The following is a 24,085-nucleotide window of genomic DNA, read 5'->3' as shown; positions in this document are numbered from 1 at the left end:
ATGTTCAAAGGTGTTTAATCAGCAACACTGCTTCAGTATTTCTGATTAATTCTGGAATAGTAAAGTGGTCAGAACCGTTAAAAAGTCATTGCACGAAATGGAAAACATGATATTGATTAAACTTATTATTAAAAATGTGTTTTATTGCATTATAAATAGAGTGAAATAATATTTGTTTAAACTACAATAATAATGTAGATAAGAAAGTAAAAAATATATATCTTAAAGTATCTTATGCATGTAAGAAGGCTATAAAAATGAACGAGATATCTCGTTTCACTGACTATTTTTTAGCGTTAGCAACAGGTCTAATAAATAGGTCTAACTTATGGGATCAGTGTTACAAGAAATTGAAGATCCAATCGCGAAACCGTGTAAGATGGTTGTCGTACTAGTCGATCCATTCTATGTCCGACTATGCAAATGTATGAGTGTTATAAAGAAATGTGTCATAGTGATTGATCTGTTTTTGATATTAGAGAACAAGCGCTACATGTACGTTTGATTTGATGCCAATCTTATCTACACTGTAGACATTTTTACAGTTTTATTTACTTCTCACCATTTTTCTCAATATCAATCACTACATTCTTTTAATCAAACTTAATTGGATTTTAAAAAAATCCAATAAAAAGTCAAAATCACGAAATAATGATATATTTACTTCAACCCGTCTATGTAATAAAATTTGAAGCTAACCATGACGTGAAAATTATTCCCATCATCGGATACTGGACGATTATTAAAGATTGTTGATACAATCAGTCAAAATTTGATAGTGTATTTTCACAGCACACAAAATATGCAAGCTGCTCTGTTATCGATTCAATAATTTTATGTTTGGCTTTTGGAAATCGTATAAATCGTATAATTTAGCATTTCACTGTCGAAAAATATTTAAAATAATATGGTGGCATCATTAAACTACAGTAATTATGATGTTACTAGAACTGTGAGTTAATTTTGAAGGATATGCAATCAATATACACTCACATAGATGACGCCACATTTTGAACTTCCTAAATATAACCTAGTAGTTTTAACCCTCTTTATTTAAAAGTTACAGTTGACTGTCCTGACTGGTCCACTGAAAATCAGTCGTTATTCAAGACAAAGTGATTTTCCAACAAAACAACGCAGGGTTATCACTTGTTGTATTCGCAAGACAGTACAGTGTCTAATTATCATTTATTCTGTCTAAGATGTCAAATGCAAGCTGCTCTGTTATTGATTCAATAACTAATAATATAATTTTATGTTTGGCTTTTGGAAATCGTATAAATCGTATAATTTAGCATTTCACTGTCAAGAAATATTTAAAATAATATGGTGGCATCATTAAACTACAGTAATTATGATGTTACTAGAACTGTGAGTTAATTTTGAAGGATATGCAATCAATATACACTCACATAGATGACGCCACATTTTGATCTTCCTAAATATAACCTAGTAGTTTTAACCCTCTTTATTTAAAAGTTACAGTTGACTGTCACTGGTCCACTGAAAATCAGTCGTTATTCAAGCCAAAGTGATTTTCCAACAAAACAACGCAGGGTCATCACTTGTTGTATTCGCAAGACAGTACAGTGTCTAATTATCATTTATTCTGTCTAAGATGTCAAAAGCTGCCAGAAATTATAATTGACACAATTTTTCAGTAAAGCTTTGAATTTAGTTTCAAATCGTTTCTCGAATCCAGTTTTATTTTTTTAGGATTTATTAAAAGACAGTATATTAATGTAAATTAATTTTTTGCGACGTTAAACGAATTATTTTAATCCCTCTGGGATTTATTGGATCGAAAGATAATTCGCCAATTAAGAGGAATCAAAAATGTTCGGGTTCCCTTTTAGTCAGTCGGTATAGTTGAATGAACAAGGGTATATAACAGACTCTAATGCTTCTGTTATGTCCCTTTCATATCCTAATCCTCTTAAAATATGAATACGATATATCATTATAAAGAACTAACATAGCTTATGAAAAGTGCCTTATATCTGTATCATTCTTCCTTCAGGGTCTATAATAGAAATATCTGGACATAATCAAGAATTTTCATTAGACATTTTCGGTGGTAATATTTAAAAGATTACACCACCGGGGCTGAAAGCTTTTGCTATGATTTATTTAAATCAACTCGGAAGGTAATCTTCTTACAACTCATCTAACAATAGATTACAAGATTCTCGACTATCTGTAGCTGCTTGATATACCGTCCATCCTATTCAGAATAGTATGTTAATTAAATTGTTGAAAAAAAAATTAACCCCCTTAAAATAATTTAATAATTCAATTCATTTTAGGGTGAGAATTTTTAAAATGTTAAGCATCATCATCATCATAATTTGATGGCCGTGTTATTTGACTTCGAATAATCTTTAGTAACACATAATCAAAAATAAAATTCACAGTGCATATATTTTTTGTTATGTACTTTGAGAATGGTTAAAAGTTGATCAAAGTAATAAAGTACCATACCTAAAAGGATTTAAAACTTGGTTTTATATCAATTATCTTTAAAATTGTTGAAAGCATTGATAACAACGTCGAATATTGGTAATCCTTGATGTAGAATTTTTCAATATTTATGCAGAAATGCCACCAATTTTATTAACTGAATTTAAAAATGATAATTATCATCGATAGGAAATACCAGATGGAGGTTCTATGCAGTTAATTAATAATTAATAGGCATTTTTATAGATTTTAGATAGAAGGGCATGCCTTCCTATTAAATACGTCTATATATCAAACGGATTTCTCATTGGGAAAGGAACATTTTAATATATACAACTTTTTCGATGACAAAATACTGTTTTTCAACCTAAATCCGCTTGAGCTTATCGCGCGCTTCTTCGAGAATGATTATGAAATATTCAGGAGTATTTTTTTGTGTTAGCATCAGCGTTCGTTTTCTTACCATACTTTATATTATACTCGTATGTGAATAAGAAGTTTTAGTACGTATTATGAAATTAGTGGTGAGTATTATTTTCGTTTTCTGTATTGATTTAGATAAATATAGAACGTATATCGTTTGTAAAACTATTAAAGCACATTTCATGACCCATTATTTTATATATTATTTGTGTCTAAAATAATATACGACCGTAGTTACAAGTACTAAATTTAAAGACAATCGCTCTTCTATGTCCGAATATTGTTTATTTATACCGGGTTATTAATACTATTCACAATGCTAACTGGCTACTGAATCTTCTTAAAATACATTGGACGTCTGTCTCTTGTTTAACAGTGCCTTAAGCATTTCTAAAATTATTTGCCCTACATATCGTTACGTCACGCAACGAGAAAGATCATTCAAATTTTTTTCTGTTATTTTGTTTGTTAAGAAACAAGAAACTAGATAGAGCTGAGCTGAGGCAGGCCTCGCATCCTTAACAACATCAAGAACTAACAAAGCTTCCAGCATTTGCAAATAAATCAGTTAGTTTACATGAACGTTCGTAACGAACGAATTCCATCGTATTTATGGAGTCTTTAAAAGTGATTTTCAATGACACTGAATGACATGGTATGCGATTTTAATATGCTAAATTATTAATTTTATTCAATTAAACATGTCCGTTCGTATTTACAATTTACCAAATAAACGCCAACTTAATGGACGAACTAGTTATGAAATAGAAAACAGTAATACTAATAAAGTGACTACGTCTATGCGTTATAACTAATTAGTTCGGTATTATTTAGACATTAATCAACGATTGTTTACCCTTAATGTATCTACCGATCTTTCGTTAAATATATTACAGTTTTATGACTATATATAAGTACATTTATTAGGGTATAAATCCTCTAGAAATCCAACAGACACTATCCAGCTTTTACCCGTAAATTTTTAATATAAACTCAAGTGGTTACGAGATAACAGTTTTGTTTTCTTCAATTTTATTCATCAAAAAAAATCGCACAGAGAAATATTTGGACTATATGATGGTTACAGTTTAAAGATTAAGTTGATAATAATAGCATAAACAATTTAGATATTTCTAAAGAGATAATTTCCTATAACGATTCAAGTTTCAAATTAATTCTGTTTTTTTTTTTCTTCATTTTCTTCGGACATAAATAAGATTCTTATGGTTAGTTAACAATAGTTCATTCTATGGTAGGTAGTAAATATTTGAAAAGAAACGCTAGCACTATCTTCTGGTTATATTTTATTTCATATTGTTTACCCTTATTCAAACACCATCCCATAGTGTTCAGGAATTTTAATATTTACAATTTTAATTGCCTCTTAGAGCTGGTGTTTTGGGGGACACACATTAATTGGACACAGTATTATTACAATAATCGTGTCAAATAAATTTAAAAAATAATCTCTTAGGCGTACACGAGTATTCGGTATATTTATAATTAAAATTATAGAAATAACAAGTCAAATTTATCCGATTTAAATCTGTTTAAACACAATTGTAGGAATTAAGTACTTAAAGGAAAAGCTAGTTTAACATTATACATTTTTATTACCCTTCTTGACACATTTACTGATTATCGAAAAAAAAATGGAGCTAATTTTTGATTGAATATACAGTTAAATTTTTGTTATGTTATTAGGGAAAAAACATACACAATTCAGTTTTGTTTTTATTTCGAATAATATGCTATCAGAAATATGCAATATGTTTGTCCATAATTTTATTTATACAGATATTCGGTCTGTAAATATCCAATTACCTTGTTTTAAAATATCCTAAAGGTGGAACAATTTTAATTAACAAATAAACCAAATTAAAGGAAATCTCTTGTTCTGTTTTCTTTCTTCGACATAAAAGTATGTAAATAAGACCCTTATAAGCTATTTGACAATAGTCGTTTTATAATAGGCGGTAAATAATTCAGACGGTGTCTTTTTTATATTATTACTAACGATTGTAGAGGCGTATCAGCAACACTGAGCCAAATTTGACTTTGTTATAAATCCCTAAAATAGTAAGAGATCTGAATTTTCAAAAGAGTTCATTTTTAAATGGAAATGTTAACATTATAAAATCAGATGGCCGTTGTTTTATATCGACCATTTTTTTTCAAGTAATAAATAATGAGAATAATAGGAGCACTTGTGAAAACAATTTTCGTTTCTTTCGGAAAACAAAAAAAAACACCATAAATAACATCTGAACAAAAATAGAATGCAGATGCCTTTTAAATAATAATTTTAAAAAAGTATCTGACGATTGTTCTGAAGGAATATAGATTTAAAATCAGAAATAGTACCGACACAGAGATCCTAAGGTAATCTAAAGCGTGTAGTAATGAGTAATTAAGGATTGCTCATTTGAAATATCCGTATGTATTAGCGGTGACATGCTAATTAATGTTTTGAATTCACTAGCTCGAAAATGCCTATTTATATTTAAGTAACAAATTTATATATCTGTTAGGTGTTGATATAACATTCCACTGAAAGTTTGAGAAGATAATCCCGTGACTATATAAGACCAATGTCGTTTTTATAGAGAAAAATACATGGTCTCAGCGATCTATTTAGTTTCGTATATAGTAATTGGATAAAAACTCTTATATCAATATTTGACTTCTAGTCAATATAGACAAAGACGTGTCAATATATATAAAAAAACAACGCAGACAAGTTATATTTTGATTTAGGTAACTAGAGTAATTGATGCAAATAAAATATTAGTTTAAATATATAAAATTCGATGATAAACTGGGGTGAATGCAATAAAATTAATTGTTTGATTTAAAATTAAGTATCAGATGTATTAGAATTTGTCAGGTGGTAAATTTGAATTTAGTAAATGAATCGAAATATTGGATTTTAATTTAAGATGGAAGATTAGAATGTTCACGAGGAAGGAAGGCAAGAAAAAAAGGTTTAATTAACATATCGGGAATATTCCGTATAATGAGGCAGCCACCAAATTAAGGTAAATATCTGTTTGTGTTTCTGTTTCTGTTTCTTTTCCCTACATTATCCCAGAATGTAAATAAGATTCTTATAGCCAGTTAACAATAGTCTGACCGTATAAGGCAGTAAGTATCTTAAAAGAAATGTTGGTACTATCTGTGGTAAGATTTTATTTCACATTGTTTACCCTCATTCAGGCACCTTTTTTATAGTTTCTTACAGCGTCTACATGTGTCGAACAACAGTTTTAAGAAAATATGTCTGGAAACTCTAATTCTATGCATTTACTTTTACGGTCCCTTGTAATGAATGACCGAAGTAATAAAAACCACTAGATGATCGAGCTGATAAGGGATTTAATGTATCATTTTTCTTGTTTCGGTTTTTGTTTCTCGACGGTGTTAATAAATTCAATCAGATCTTGCTCATTTATTTATTTTAGTTCGGTTTTAATGGGCCTTGTCCCTACGAGGTACAATGTGCCAAGATAAATAGATTTTTTACATTGCACTTCGTGTTTCTTTTTATTTCCGTGCGATAATGATGATGATTCTTCTACTTACCGATCCATACAACAGGCCGCACTCATCCATACACAAATATTGGCATGTGAACACTCCTTGAATTCTCAGTTGTCCTATTCCGATCGTAGTACGTTGCATTATAGCTGGAAATAAACAAAAGGCGTTAATAATTCACTCATTACAATGTATGTTTGTTGTACATCATAACATATCTAAATTAACATCCTCTCCCGACATGTAAAACTATTATCACAAAACGAAACATCATAAATATTCGACGTTCATCTTGCGTAAGTGTAATTGCATATATATATTATTGCAATGCTAATATTTGTCCGTGATAATATATTTAACACATTTATTTGGACAGGTTTCAAACGTTTAGCAGGGAAAATGCTTGAAGCTTGACTGTTCGATTCAATTTTGTTTCGTTACTGTTCGATATTTTTATTATCATTATTTTTAATGTGGCCCAAGGCTGTCTATTTGTTGACATCGCTTATTACCGCACTCTTTCAACTTTCCAATTTTTCATATATAAAAATATTTCCTAACGAAATTCGATCTTTTTTCGTATTTTGACAGCGGCATCATAAAGGCATGCCACTTTTTGCGATATTTATACAGAACTTTTCTTCGTTGTTATTCAACACCCGATATTTATACAGTATTAATATTAAGTGTGAATCAACAAATTTGGGGATTAGGTTGACAAATACGTCAGGAGTATTATTCCCAGCAGCCCTTAGCGAGCATCCGTTGTCATCCAATATTTATTAGGTGTTATATATTGATATTTGACGTATTTGTATATGATACACTCTTATAACAACAGAAATATTCTTCAAAGAAATATATTTGAAATCGAACAAGGTATGTTTACATTTCATTTTATTGCTCCGGATATTTATCGATTTATTTAACATTTCTCTGTTGTTTTCTTTTAATTACGACAAATATTTAGGACCACATTTACGCATAAACATCTATATTTTCGACTTGAGTAGAAATATATACAATGTACTCCACACCGAAAAAGATTGTTTTAAAACTAAACAAGCTGCTTTTGTGTTGAAAGGTGCGAGTTAACGGGGTATATTTTTGCAATTTTTGCCTATTCACTGTTGAAACACTAAAATAACACGTCCCACAACACGAACAACACAAAAAAGCCGGCCGTACACTTTTAGTTTTGTTTAGAAAACCGAGTTATGCATCGCAAATGTAGTCAAATCTAAGAATAAGATTTTCGAATCACCCCGTACACAAATATGTTTTAAGTGTATCTTATAAAAAAGCAATTAAATTTGATGGAGATAAATTTCAAGTATGGATTCATTAATATAGACTTGTTTTTTTCATTCTTAGACGATTATTTTGCGTCAAATAAAAAACAATGAAGTTAAAAGATCTCGATCAAAACATTCACGGACACACACACGCACACAATCGGATGTTGAATTAAAATAATTTAGGAGCATTATTAGACGTGCATTCCAAAGATATTCAGCATAGAATGTTTGTGTGTGGTTTGTGTTTGGAGTTTATCATGCCAGAAACTTCTAAGATTTAAATAGAAAAACGTTTTATTTAAATCGTCTACAATTATCTATGGGTATATATATATACCGGTAGTGTGCGTAATGGTAATTGTGATTGTAATCGTTCAGTGGATTGATTAAATCTGAAACACGGCAGACATGTGGTGAAAGTAGAGATAATTTGATCATTTTTCTTTGTTTCTTTCATTATTTCACGATTGATGCTTTTGTTCTACTTCGTTGTTTTTAATTCTCAGTCTAGACAATTTCAATTAAAATTTACAATCTCCTTCGGAACCTGTTTACTTTTTCAATATATTGTGCAGCATAAATAATTTTTAATTTAACTCTATCATAGAGAAAAAAAATAATACCAACACACCAGTTTGGGTTTATTAATAAGCACTCAACAATTGACCAGGTCCACAGAATAACAGATGTTATTGAAAAAGCCTACGGGAGTAAAAAAGTATGCTAAGCTATATTCTTAGATGTAACATAAGCCTTCGATAAGGTTTGGCATGAAGGCCTTGTTTCATAAACTACAGAAGATGCTACCAAAACAACACACCGAACTATTAAAATCATACATTACAACCATGTTTAGAGTCAAACCAGAAGAAGCTTACTCTACAATAAAAGAAGCTAAAGCAGGTGTACCACGAGGAAGTGTACTGGGACCAATGCTTTATTACTCTACACTTGTGATATACCAGAAATGGAGAATATTTCGATGGCTACATTTGCTGATGATACTGCGATTATAGCTGTCGGAGACAATAGTGAAGAAGCCTCACGAAAATTACAACAGGCAAGTGACAATATAAATAATTGGACACAAGCTTGGAAAATAAGAATTAATGAAAGTAAATCTGTACATGTGCAGTTCACTAATAAACAGACCGTACAAGCACCAATAACATTAAATAATACTATCATTCCATATAGCAACAACGCAAAATATCTCGGAATGAATCTTGATGCAAAACTTCGCTGGAAGGAACACATAAAGAAGAAAAGAAAAGAACTGGAATTGATATATAGGAAAATGTACTGGCTAATTGGAAGAAATCACAATTATTAGTACATAATAAATTGCTAATATATAAGCAAATACTGAAACCTATATGAACATATGGAGTTTAATTATGGGGATGTTCTGCAAAGAGTAACATAAATAAAATACAAGATTTTCAGAACAAAGTCCTAAGAGGTATTGTGGGCGCACCATTACTATAGGACTGATCACCTACATCCAGACCTTCAGATACCTACAGTCAATCAAGAAATCAAGAGAATTGCAAGGGGGCATGAGGAAAGTCTCCATTCTTTGAATTTGAAATATTTCAGTTTTTGGATACAACCAGAACAGGACACAGACTCAAAAGAATCAAACCATCTGATATTGTGTAGTGTTGTGCAGTGAAGTGCATATAATAAGAAATACAGCAGTGACATGTATAAACATTATTTCACCAGAGACTGTGATAGGGCCGATGGGTCCTCCTAGTTATATACCTAAATTTAAGTTATCATAAAGACAAATTGTAGGTTAGATGGAAACGACTAGTAACAATGTAATAATTAAATATTAAAAAAAATGTAACTATTGTAGTTTTTCTACTCAATTTTTAAATCAACTAGTAATGGGCTTGATACATAGATGTCGCCACCTCACAGTTATTTCGTGTAAAAAAATTCAAACTGCAATATATAATTATTTATAAAAAAAGCCCAACATATCGTTACCTACAATATTTCATTCCAAAACATCAAACATTAAAACGTTTATTGTTGTTGAATTTTATTTTAATATAGTATTTAATATTTTCTGTCAAAGTAAATCCGATTGAGAAGGCAGATAAAAATATTATAGCCAGACGGTGTAATAAAAAAAATTGGTTGTTTCTGAGAAACGAATGAGTTTTACCAAGAAAATAAATTTCGAATATTAGTTGAGACAAACACTAATAACGTCATCAGAGTAATTTAAAAATAGTTAAAAATTATTTGTCTAGAATACAATGTGTGTGTGTGTGTGTTGGAGAGGGAGTGAGAGGGAAAAATATATATATATTTCCAATAATAACGAGTAGTGTAATATTTCATTGGAGATAGTCAGAAGTGGAAAGATATAGGGGCAATAACGAATAGAACCACGTTGTTTCTTTAAAATCGTCTGAACATTATTTAGTTTTCCTAGCGGTAAAAGATTTATTACGTATACGTCTCATTTCTGTTTTCTATTACTCCAGTACCGCAAAACATCTAATAGTTAACTTGTAAGTTGTGAACCCTACTCTACTAGAAACTTAATATTATTTATGTGTGGTGTGTGGTTCTAAAATAAGCACATTTTTTTCCCACTCATTTTATTTAAATACTTTGAATTTTGAAATTCAGAATTTAAAAGCTCCTAACCAGTAATAAAATTAGTTATTATAAATAATTATTTGTCTAATATTATTAATTTTTTTATAAAGCTGTTAAGTAAATATAAAATAGACAGATGTGCTTGTTAAGAATAACAGTTGACCATTAGTTGTTGCTATTAAAAAATGTTTTTAAAGTGTTCTGTATTGTTTTTGTCTAAACGTTCCAGTTTTTTTACAAGGCTTTTAGTTAATTAATTACATAATTGTAATGCTATTTCGCTTGTCATTAAATCAACACATTCATGATATTAAAAAAATAAATAAAACACGCAATAAAAATATCTCAGACATTTATTTCAACTTAATTGTTTTTGTATTTTTCTTGTCATTTAAAATCGTAATTTTTTGTTAATTCAATAGTGTTTTTTTTGAAATTGTATAATGTACGTTATTTCAAAACAACACTTTCTTAATGTTTATATTAATTTTTTTAATCGAGAGCTTCGATTCTTGAATGGGAATAAGGTCTTAAATAATGGATTATAAAATAAAAGCGAGTAAAGTGTAATAAATTCAGCGTGTAAAGCGTTTTAAGGGATCTGAAGGTCGTGTGACGGATTTAAAAATTGTCGCCATCCAAGGTTCGTTGGAGGAAAATCGTAAAATTACTTATTTCTTCGGGGCTACAAGTATTACTATTATGTCTTGATTTTCATGCCGTATTTGCATACTAAATTTTAACCTGTTTGATTTTATCTCACGACATATATCAATTTGTTTTGATTAACTACATTATTAACTTTAACAGCAGGATATAGTAGTAAATCTTCATACTTAAATATATATCTCGGCATATTTGTGTACATATTCAAATAATCGATTTTATTTAAATTCATTTATTGGGTCATTTATTTAAGGGAAAGTTACTTGGGAACGTTCCGTCTTCATATCTGTTGCGTATACGTATTTGGTATTATGATGTATCAGAACTATGGGAATAGGCATGTGGATTATTAAATTGAGATCAAGGTTGTGATTTTATTGTGACTGTAAATGTAAAAATATCGACAACAAAATATTCTCCTTTGGCTCAACACCAAATTGCTATCATTCCAATCAATATTTACTCGAAAAAATAACATTACAAGTTCTGTGTTTTATATTTTCAGAGTGGTTTCGGCAATGTGCTTAAAATTAACGGGTATGAATGCATTTTAGCATAATAAAAATCTACCAAATGATAAACATTTCAATATGGATTGAATACAAAAATAGGAATGTAAATTTTCTCTAAGCTTCAACCAGATTATGTAGTAATGTTCCTATTTAATAGAGAAAATCATTGACTTTAAAGTAAACGTATTCTTGTTAATAAATCTAATCTATGTTAATATGCAAATATATCATATAAGCTTTAATATTAATTCAGTTTCTTTGGACACCACGCTGACTTAATTCCTATATAACAGTTTTTTTAAATAATTATTATATAAGTAAGGATTATTCTACTATTTTTACATTTTAACGGTCCATTTTCTATATATATAATAAAATGTCTTATCGTACTAAAAATTTACAACATTGCTAAAATGCATTTATAAGAATGCTAGAAGAAACAAACAAGATTATTTTTTGACTCAGTATTATAATGATACTATGAATGATTGTAGCTAGTTGATTTTAAACTGAATTAGGAAGTAACAATAAAATAGACAGACTGATGTCCCCACTCGGTTAAGGTTTAAGTTGGTGATATATCTAGTTGCCAATATTGTGTATTATTTAATTTAGAAACAAACATCACCTGAGTAAAGTTAGAAATAATCATGCAACGGTTTAAATTTTACCTTTTAGTAATTTTATGGTCTATGAATATATGAATGAATTAGTATGAATGAACATAGTATCGTATTAGAATATTTACAAGCCTCTATCTATGACAAGTTCACGACTAAAGCCTTCTTGAGATTAAATTTAAATCAAACAAAACTATTGACTCTATTAGAAAGTCAAATTTATGAAAAAATGCGTACCAGAAATTCCTCTGATTAAGATATATCTTAATTCCTTGCCTAGGACCACATTTCCCTGGCGGTGCTTTTTTTCTAAAGTAGCGGTCTATAAGTTTGTCAATATGAAAATACCCGAAAATAATTTATAGCCCCAGTTTTGAATTAGTATAAAGCGATTGAAAGATAAACAGTTATATAACTATTACACCAATTTAATAATTTTCGTGAAAAAATATTGGTATTAAATAAACGAAAATAAAAAGGTATTTAAACAATAATCCTATTGCTTTTATACAATTCTATTCATCCAAATAACTCGGCTGTTATTGAATTATTGTACTGTTAATAGTTATTCAACCTTGAATATTAACAACACAATTCTCCATATAATGAGAAATGAGATTATTTTAATAAACGAAGCTACAAGGTACACTGACTTAAACCCTTGTATTATCCATTTTATTTACATACAACAGATATATTTATTATTCTCTTACCCCTTATAAAAATATCGAAAACATTTTGTTTCACATGTTCATTAATTATTCAGTAACTATGGTTTACAATAGTTTCAGTAAATATGATGTTACATTTTGATTTAAGTAGTACCGGCATCTGATATAGTACCCGGTGTAAAAATAACGTCACTGTTCTTTGCCTCATAACCTACAATATCATCATGCTCCGTATACATTTATATTATTGTATGTTAATAGGTATTTTTTCCGTGTGTGGAATTTACATTCTGTTGAAAAAGTACCGGGAGTTGGTCAATAAAGCACAAAATATTTCTTATTTATTTAAATTTATTGTATACTTCTTCAAAAATAATACAGTAAGTGGAATGGTGCTATATCAGGTGAATAGGGTAGTTGTTCGATGTTAGTTGTCAACTTTTTGCTTATATTTTTTTCTTTTCACAAATCACAAAACAATGACAGGTGCACTACACTACACAAGATCAAATGGTTTAATTATTTTGAGTCCGTGTCCTGTTTTGGTATTTTGTTTGACAATCCTTTTAACCAGGCTATACTGAGCGTATATATTTTTATGCACCCTTAAGTATATAATGCAAAAGTTTCCGAAAAATTTATAACAACAATGATAATGTGGCTAAAAACAAGAAACTGATACTCGAAAATCGTCGGTTAAATCAAGACAACAAGTTAACAATATTCTATACTCTCCTGATCTGATGCCGTCTGACTTTTCGGCCTTTGAAAGCTGAATTAGTACTCAAGGCGTTTTGAAGGTGACAAAATAAATTAACTAATAACAATACTTTTTACACAAAATATACGTGGTGGATCATGATTGTGAACATATACATGTACAGCAAGAGTTATTATAAATAATGGTGCACGATGTTCGAGCCTTCAATGAAAATGCTTTTTATTAATTGATATATCAATAGCAATTTAATGTCAGACCTCATAAACATTCATTAGATCCTTTTCAGATTGCTTATACACCTGTAAAATAAAAATGGTGCCTATATAACTCATATACGCAATTGACAGTTTAACATCTATAATGACACCAGTACCCTGAGCGTGCAATTTGCGGGCATTTGTACATCGCAAGTTGTGTTAAATTTATACTCCGACTAGACACTTTCGCTTTTCATAAATCCATATTAAATCAGTAATACCCACCGCTTTGTATGATCATGCCGTGTCCCCTAAGTAAAAAATATTGCTTATATTATATAGTTGAGTCGCGTTGTATCATGAATTTCGAATCCATAAAAAGCAAAACATTATCGTGTCCAATAACGGGAAAATGTTTCAACTCGAAACATCGGTTGATCAGATGTATTTTCAGTTGTTGACATTTCGGTTGGTTTAGAAGACGAATTATTTGATTGGCAGCCAAGCCAATGCGGAACTGAATACTTTTTGCCTTTTTTTTTGGTTATCAAAATTACTAGTCGGAAAATTCGGACCTATATTCTATGAATAAAACAGTTCGAAATTTATTTAGGTTAATCGGTCATAAAACGATTTGTTACGATTGCATTTCAACAGAAAAAAAATATATTTTTATACAATGATCCGGAGAACGTACGGTATATAAATAAGTGTTGTTAATGCTGTGATATAATACTTAAAAAAAACGACTAAAACAGTGCTGATATTAAATTACTTTAAATTGTTCTCTCTGTTACATTATTGAGTATATGCGGACATTTGATACAGAAAATCTCTGTAATACAGCCAATAGCTTAAAATACCTATTACACAGTTTCATTTTATGATCATTATAAAGCAAGATAAATGCTGTTGTTAACGTGGTATACCATTTATTGGCCAGCTATACTTTTTATTATTTGTACGAAACTATCTTATAACAAACTTTTCCTCGTAAAAATATTTCTATCATGATATAATGGAATAAGATGCGAAATTTTTTAACAAATTCATTATTCATTATGGTCCTTTTTATTTTATCTATATTTATTATATCTTCTTAATACCAAGCTACAGGTAAAAATTGATAGGTTTTCGGTTTTTTACGCTATTCAATAGTATACTCTTATAATTTTAGGTTGATATCCGACATAAACTTTTTCGGAAATTTTTCCATATATATAGTCGTGAAATATTGCAATTTTTTGTTATTTTTTACAATTTTCGCACTAAAATCTCTTACGCTAATGATATAATAATGAAATGTTCATCACCTATAGAGAATTTCATAACAAATTTGATGCTGTAACGTTTATTGCAATATGATTCATACTTTCAAAGTTATAGGGAAATTTCAGTTCTTGGGATAAAACATCAACTTCTCTTCATATCAAAATAACTTCTTAACATCAAGCTACAGGTAAAAATGGATAGGTTTTCTGTTTCCTGCGCTATTAAATACGTGTACTGTTATAATTTTAGGTTGATATCAGACATAAAGTTTTTTTGCCAATTTTTCCATATATATAGTCGTGAAATATTGCAATTTTTGGTCTTTTTTAGACTTTTCCCACTAAAATCTCTTACGCCAACGATATAATAATGAAATGTTCATCACTTATAGAGAATTTTATAACAAATTTGATGCTGTAACGTTTATTGCAATATGATTCATACTTTCAAAGTTATACGGAAATTTCAGTTCTTGGGATAAAACATCAACTTCTCTTCATATCAAAATAACTTCTTAACATCAAGCTACAGGTAAAAATGGATAGGTTTTCTGTTTCCTGCGCTATTAAATACGTGTACTGTTATAATTTTAGGTTGATATCAGACATAAAGTTTTTTTGCCAATTTTTCCATATATATAGTCGTGAAATATTGCAATTTTTGGTCATTTTCAGACTTTTCCCACTAAAATCTCTTACGCCAACGATATAATAATGAAATGTTCATCACCTATAGAGAATTTCATAGCAAATTTGATGCTGTAACGTTTATTGCAATATGATTCACACTTTCAAAGTTATACGGAAATTTCAGTTCTTGGGAAAAAAATCAACTTCTCTTCATATCAAAATAACTTCTTAACATCAAGCTACAGGTAAAAATGGATAGGTTTTCTGTTTCCTGCGCTATTAAATACGTGTACTGTTATAATTTTAGGTTGATATCAGACATAAAGTTTTTTTGCCAATTTTTCCATATATATAGTCGTGAAATATTGCAATTTTTGGTCATTTTCAGACTTTTCCCACTAAAATCTCTTACGCCAACGATATAATAATGAAATGTTCATCACCTATAGAGAATTTCATAGCAAATTTGATGCTGTAACGTTTATTGCAATATGATTCATACTTTCAAAGTTATACGGAAATTTCAGTTCTTGAGAAAAAACATCAACTTCTCTTCATATCAAAATAACTTCTTAACATCAAGCTACAGGTAAAAATGGATAGGTTTTCTGTTTCCTGCGCTATTAAATACGTGTACTGTTATAATTTTAGGTCGATATCAGACATAAAGTTTTTTTGCCAATTTTTCCATGGTGTCCAGTCGTGAAATATTGCAATTTTTGGTCATTTTTAGACTTTTCCCACTAAAATCTCTTACGCCAACGATATAATAATGAAATGTTCACTACTTATAGAGAATTTCATAACAAATTTGATGCTGTAACGTTTATTGCAATATGATTCATACTTTCAAAGTTATACGGAAATTTCAGTTCTTGGGAAAAAACATCAACTTCTCTTCATATCAAAATAACTTCTTAACATCAAGCTACAGGTAAAAATGGATAGGTTTTCTGTTTCCTGCGCTATTCAATACGTGTACTGTTATAATTTTAGGTTGATATCAGACATAAAGTTTTTTTGCCAATTTTTCCATATATATAGTCGTGAAATATTGCAATTTTTGGTCATTTTTCGACTTTTCTCACTAAAATCTCTTACGCCAACGATATAATAATGAAATGTTCATCAATTATAGAGAATTTTATAACAAATTTGGTGCTGTAACGTTTATTGCAATATGATTCATACTTTCAAAGTTATAAGGGAATTTCAGTTCTTGGGAAAAAAACATCAATTTCTCTTTATATCAAAATAACTTCTTAACATCAAGCTACAGGTAAAAATGGATAGGTTTTCTGTTTCCTGCGCTATTAAATACGTGTACTGTTATAATTTTAGGTTGATATCAGACATAAAGTTTTTTTGCCAATTTTTCCATATATATAGTCGTGAAATATTGCAATTTTTGGTCATTTTTCGACTTTTCTCACTAAAATCTCTTACGCCAACGATATAATAATGAAATGTTCATCACTTATAGAGAATTTTATAGCAAATTTGATGCTGTAACGTTTATTGCAATATGATTCATACTTTCAAAGTTATACGGAAATTTCAGTTCTTGGGAAAAAAACATCAACTTCTCTTCATATCAAAATAACTTTTTAACATGAAGCTACAGGTAAAAATGGATAGGTTTTCTGTTTCCTGCGCTATTAAATACGTGTACTGTTATAATTTTAGGTTGATATCATGAAATATTGCAATTTTTTGCCATTTTTAGACTTTCCTTTCTAAAACCTCTTATGCTAATGATATAATCATGAAAATTTCACCACTCATAGAGAATTTCAAGACAAATTTGGTGCTCTTATCTTTATTGCATTATTATTTATACCTTCAAAGTTTTAGGGGAATCTTTGTTTATAATGATAAACTCCAATTCCTATTCAAGTCAAAAGATCTTCTTAATAACAATTTACAAGTAAAAATTAACGAATTATGTTTTCTATGCTAACAAATGCCTGTACTGTAAACATTTCAATAACATAAGTTAAAAAAGAAGTTGACAATCTCCACTTTCTAAGCCTATTTAGTGATTTCTTCATAAAAAAGGACTAATAACTATTATAATGACTATCATTAAATAATATAAAAATTGCATAAATAAAAACAGATTCCTATATTAACTAAAGATAATATTCAAGAGAAATAGACTTAGACTGACTTAAAAATGTAGCAATATATTATACCATTTAAGAAGCATCTAATTGTTAAGTTGAGAGGAGAAAAAGATATACTATATTTTATCTACCCGAGATGACAAGATATAATACAGCGTTTGTTCTAAATGCCGAACCATCTTGGAATATTATTATCTTCTGTGGACGTCATAGTTATGGTTAAATTATTACATTAAATATTATACCCAGAATGTTGATAAGATTTCGGTGTCTATTCGCCACTTCTCGAGCGTGACGTGCTTTTCTTTTAACCGCTTTTGATTTACGATATAAATTAATCAATTTAATGAAATGGGGGATAAATTAAGGCCAATATGTTAACCGTAGTTCTAGTCGTAAAATAACAGGCGAACATTTCGCAAAATAAAATAATAGTTAAGTAGTTAATTGCGATCGCACTTTATGGGTTGTGAACAATTATCTTTAACGCGGACCATTTAAGGAATATTGGGGGAAAAATGAGAATACCTACATTCCATAATGAACATTTCGTTCTTCGTTCCAGCTTCACCGAATATTTTTCTCAAATTTACATACACAAGCTCGAGATTTGAAATTTAAATTAACTGTTCTAGCGGTTTGCTCTTAGTTCGAATGAAACTAGATGGTTAACAAGAAACAATATTGATGCAGGTTGACAAAAGCATCAATCACATCGTTATGCTTTATTTATTTTCTCGAATTAATAGCTACATAGTAATTAAATAAAACCACAGAAATATTAGAGAATACGCTCGTTAATATTTATAAATAATAATATTGTTTACGAAAATGTCGTATTTAAAAATAAAATGTACTCAACGTCTGTATGAGTTCACACGCTCTTATGTCATAATAATAATTAGTTCAGTGATGTGACAAAAAGGAAACAATTAAAACGAATTGCATAGGACGTTAGCACTGACATTATTGCATAAAAAATCTGACCATTTAAGCTTAATGCATATACATATAACCGCATAAAAAATAACACCAGCCTGTTGATAGTTGTCTTGTAGCTTTGCCAAAAATCATCCTTTAGATTTCTTTACGTCGCTCTTGAAGCTAAACACATACATTGTACATCAAATGTATTTTAAGATGACCAAAGAAACCGTAGACAGAATTTTTTTAAATGATAAATAAGTCGACTCAAGCACTTTAAAAGTGTCCTATCATAAGTGTTCCACATAAAAATTAAAGTGGAAAGTAATATAGTGACCACCCGGTCCACCAAGTATTATCTCCATTCACTTAGGATAAATCCAACACATTTTATGCACAGTTAATTAAAAATATATCTTCCCGAATTTCTATTTAATTTTGAACTTAAAAAAACCCAGAGATCTATAACGATGTATAATATTGACGTTAAATAGAGCGTTAACTAATGACCATGATACGGTGGTATTTGTCCCTAAATTGATTTGGTTTTACGACCAGTAAAGAATTAGAGTTTATTAATAAAAGGAAAAGCAATAAATTTAAACCGGTTAAACCATATTACTTCTAGTTTTTATTATTTAATTAATATCAGCAAGCATTAATAAATTTCCTTCATTATAACATATGTTTATTTTTGTATTAGTTTTCGAATCGTCTTCTAGTTCTTCATAGTATCATAATATAACAGCAAGTAATGGTCGCTCTTTCTAATCAGTTTCATCTATAACGATTCATCTTTTATAATTGTTAAAATAGTTTGACTCTTGTCAAATTACTACGGTTTCTTTGACGCTGTTCATAAATATTGTTAGTAACACCACAGGATTAATTAGATATTAGCCAATATTTAGACATTTGTGAGAAACAATAATTATAGTTTGTTGATCTGGACTAAAGATGAGTAACATTCTTTCACGCACCATAGCCATTAACTGTTTACATTTATTATAGTAAATGCTTGGTAATAATCTATTCAGAACTAATAAATAAAAGAAAATTACTTGATTTCAGTTTAATTATAATTGAAAACAGCTTATCTTTTTTTATAATTGGAATTTAAGTAATATGGGTTTTTGATGAGGTGCCATTTTTTAAATATTTTCTTTTATCAATGTTTGTAATCATGACCTAGTAATAAAAATAACTGGACATATGTAAAAAATCACGATAAACATCGTGGTCAAGCGGTTATTTTAATATTTCGAGTATTTTCTGAAATATGAAGGTTTTTATGTTTTTCGAGGAAAATACGGATTAGCTACAGCGTCAAAAAAACTTATAATATTAACTATAATATAATAAAAACTTATATTTTAGTTTGATATGAAGCAAAACATTATTGACATTTATTCCATATATATGTAGTCATGAAATTTTGCGATTTTAGGCCATTTTTAAACATTTGCTTGTAAACGTTTTTATGTTGAAGGTAAAATAATGAAAATGAGGTGTCTGATGGAAAATTTTACAATGAATTCAATGGTCTAACATTTATTGCATTATTATTAATACTTTCGGAGATACACATGATTTTCTACTTTCTGAATAAAACATGGATGTTTCTTTATATCGAAATATCCACTGACCAAAAATCAGAGCAAAAAATTAACAAGTTTTCTATTTTCTACACCATTAAATATGGTTACTGTCAAAATTAGAGTATGATACCAAAGAAAAGTATTTTTGACAATTCTTCCTTACATATAGTCGTGAATTTTTGTAATTTTTAATATAAGTTAATATAATGTTAATATAAGTTAATTGTAATTTACCACTTATATTAAATTTTATGGCGAATTTAATGGTCTAATATTTATTGCAATAGTATGAATACATTGAAGAAAACATTGATTTTTCTTCATATCAAAATATCTACTGAACAAAAGTCAGAGGTAAAAATGACATTTCTATAACTGGTACTGAATAATATGCCTTTTTGGTGAGGTGCTATTTCCGATATACGTTGTCAAGCTAAAACGAACGTAAGTTTTAGTTTTTGGATATTTCTGGAACTGTTTTTAACAGTCACTTAACGACAAAAAGGGCTTTTTTACATTCTGATGTCTCAAATGAGCTCGTTTACATATTCACCGATGCCTGCTGGCGAATACAGACAAGAAATAAAGGAATTTTAGTGATTTATGCCCGGTTCATTTTCAGCGTGAAGACAGTGATGTAGAACACTGACTAAATGGGTCAACAAAATAGTTTTCGTCTAGATATTTCAGCTTGCCATCCTTGTTTTTCAGTTATTATACTAATGATAGTTTAATTTTTATCTGCTGGTTATACTACGACACTTTTCTATTATTATCCACCTTTACATTATTCCAGTCTTAATGAGATTAAATGAAATAGTTCGCATATTATTATCTTGATGTTAAATCTTTCTCTATACAAACGTTTGCTTCAAGCTTTAGACTTTTAAAATGAATTATATATCAATTATTGGCGAACATTTATAAATAAGTTCAAGTCTCAAAGACTAATCAATGATCTATATGCCGTATTGATCGATATCCTTTTGCCATTTCTCTGGTAAAACCATAATTCACCATATCAGGAAATCTGTACACTGTGAAAAATGTTTCTGAGCAAAAAAATTGTGATAATTTAGGATATTTAGACAGTTTTGCTGTTTTAAAAAATTGCGTCACCTATACACCAGATCGAGGACTTACTGAGTGATGTATGAATTGACATAAAGAAAAGAAGAAGTATCTGTTGTAAATACCTCAAAATGAATTCACCACCCTAATAAAACAAATTCTTAAAAATAGATTATAAGATAAAATGAACGTATTTATGGTTGTTTATATCTAATATTTATAAGGGGCTCGAGTTATTCATTTGTTTTATTGATCATTGTTATCGATTCAGATAATGCCGGCTTCCTTGATGAACCGAGAACTACATAATTTGATTAAAAATACACATTAAAATTAAGGTAGAGGCTTATTTAATATGGTTGACAATAATTACGTGATACGATTAAATATAACCGATCAACAATTTTGAATACAAAAGGTGAATAACTGTCACTTTGTCTTAAGTAATTTTTCCGACGTCAAAAAGTCAAAAGACGCATTTGCAAGGTCAGTGGTCAATGGCTTGTACTATATGAAATTTTTTGGCAAAATTGTTCCAACGATCTATAATAAGACCTAACCTATGAAAAACTCATTATTCATTTTTTAGTTCAGTTTCTAAATTATCTATCCATCTATAATTAAACTGTGAATGTGTTGTTTAATTTCCCATCTAAATAATTAGTTCTTCACATTAGTCTTATATTATATTATTATATATATTTTGATGGAGAATAGTAAAGACAAACAATATTAAATGTTAATTAATTTCAAAGCTCACCGACCTACAAATAAAGGGAATTATAATATCTTATAAATTATTAAAACGTTCTCAATAGAGTTATTAATTTTAAGTATTCCTATATTTCAAAATTAATTGTGACCTATATGAATATCACCCAAGGGTTAAATATTATTGTACAATAATTAAGCGTATTATGCCGTCAAATATAGTTACTGTCAAAATTTTAGTATTACGTCACATGAAATCGTTAATTATGATTTTTTGTAATTTTGGACCATTTTTAAACATTTGCTTGTAAAAATGGTTGAATCAATGGTAATAAAACGAAAACTGTACCTAAACTAACTGTAATTTAATGGTCTAACACTTGCAATAGGATGAATACGTTCAAAGATATAGAAGGTTTTCTGTTTTTAGAGAAGAACATTGATTTTTCTTCATATCAAAATATGCACTGAACAAAAAGTCAGAGGTAAAAATGGACAGGTTTTCTGTTTTCTACACCATCAAATATAGTTACTGTCAAAATTTGAGTATGATACGAAAGAAACACATTTTTGACAATTTTTCCATACATATATTCACGAATTTTTGTAATTTTGGGCCATTTTTAAACATTTGCTTGTAAAAATGGTTGAATCAATGGTAATAAAACGAAAACTGAACCACTTATATAACATTTTATGACGAATCTAATGGTCTAACATTTATTGCAATAGTATGAATACGTTCAAAGATATAGAAGGTTTTCTGTTTTTAGAGAAAAACATTGATTTTTCTTCATATCAAAATATGCACTGAACAAAAAGTCAGAGGTAAAAATGGACAGGTTTTCTGTTTTCTACACCATCAAATATAGTTACTGGCAAAATTTGAGTATGATACGAAAGAAACACATTTTTAACAATTTTTCCATACATATATTCATGAATTTTTGTAATTTTGGGCCATTTTTAAACAATTGCTTGTAAAAATGGTTGAATTAATGGTAATAAAACGAAAATAGTACCACTTATATAACATTTTATGACGAATTTAATGGTCTAACATTTATTGCAATAGTATGAATACGTTCAAAGATATAGAAGGTTTTCTGTTTTTAGAGAAAAACATTGATTTTTCTTCATATCAAAATATGCACTGAACAAAAAGTCAGAGGTAAAAATGGACAGGTTTTCTGTTTTCTACACCATCATATATAGTTACTGTCAATATTTGAGTATGATACGAAAGAAACACATTTTTGACAATTTTTCCATACATATATTCATGAATTTTTGTAATTTTGGGCCATTTTTAAACATTTGCTTGTAAAAATGGTTGAATCAATGGTAATAAAACGAAAACTGTACCACTTATATAACATTTTATGACGAATTTAATGGTCTAACATTTATTGCAATAGTATAAATACGTTCAAAGATATAGAAGGTTTTCTGTTTTTAGAGAAAAACATTGATTTTTCTTCATATCAAAATATGCACTGAACAAAAAGTCAGAGGTAAAAATGGACAGGTTTTCTGTTTTCTACACCATCATATATAGTTACTGTCAATATTTGAGTATGATACGAAAGAAACACATTTTTGACAATTTTTCCATACATATATTCATGAATTTTTGTAATTTTGGGCCATTTTTAAACATTTGCTTGTAAAAATGGTTGAATCAATGGTAATAAAACGAAAACTGTACCACTTATATAACATTTTATGACGAATTTAATGGTCTAACATTTATTGCAATAGTATGAATACGTTCAAAGATATAGAAGGTTTTCTGTTTTTAGAGAAAAACATTGATTTTCTTCATATCAAAATATGCACTGAACAAAAAGTCAGAGGTAAAAATGGACAGGTTTTCTGTTTTCTACACCATCAAATATAGTTACTGTCAAAATTTGAGTATGATACGAAAGAAGCACATTTTTGACAATTTTTCCATACATATATTCACGAATTTTTGTAATTTTGGGCCATTTTTAAACATTTGCTTGTAAAAATGGTTGAATCAA

At 29.0% G+C, this 24,085-nt stretch overlaps 1 protein-coding gene across 1 annotated transcript in view; it reads right to left on the bottom strand.

Annotated features, from left to right (window-relative positions):
- bnl (fibroblast growth factor branchless) overlaps positions 1 to 24,085 on the bottom strand; it is a 97,674-nt gene that overhangs the window by 13,593 nt on the left and 59,996 nt on the right. The window contains exon 2 of the mRNA XM_076405405.1: positions 6,466 to 6,569. Coding sequence (XP_076261520.1) covers positions 6,466 to 6,569 — 104 coding nt within the window. The remainder of the gene's footprint in view (positions 1 to 6,465; positions 6,570 to 24,085) is intronic.

This window comes from Rhynchophorus ferrugineus, unplaced genomic scaffold (assembly GCF_030347505.1).
Source record: "Rhynchophorus ferrugineus isolate W39M unplaced genomic scaffold, kcgeb_rfMv2 rfM5, whole genome shotgun sequence".
Lineage (NCBI taxonomy): Eukaryota > Metazoa > Arthropoda > Insecta > Coleoptera > Curculionidae > Rhynchophorus > Rhynchophorus ferrugineus.
The sequence above is the reverse complement of the archived record's forward strand: the minus strand, read 5'-3'. Positions and strand labels throughout refer to the sequence as shown.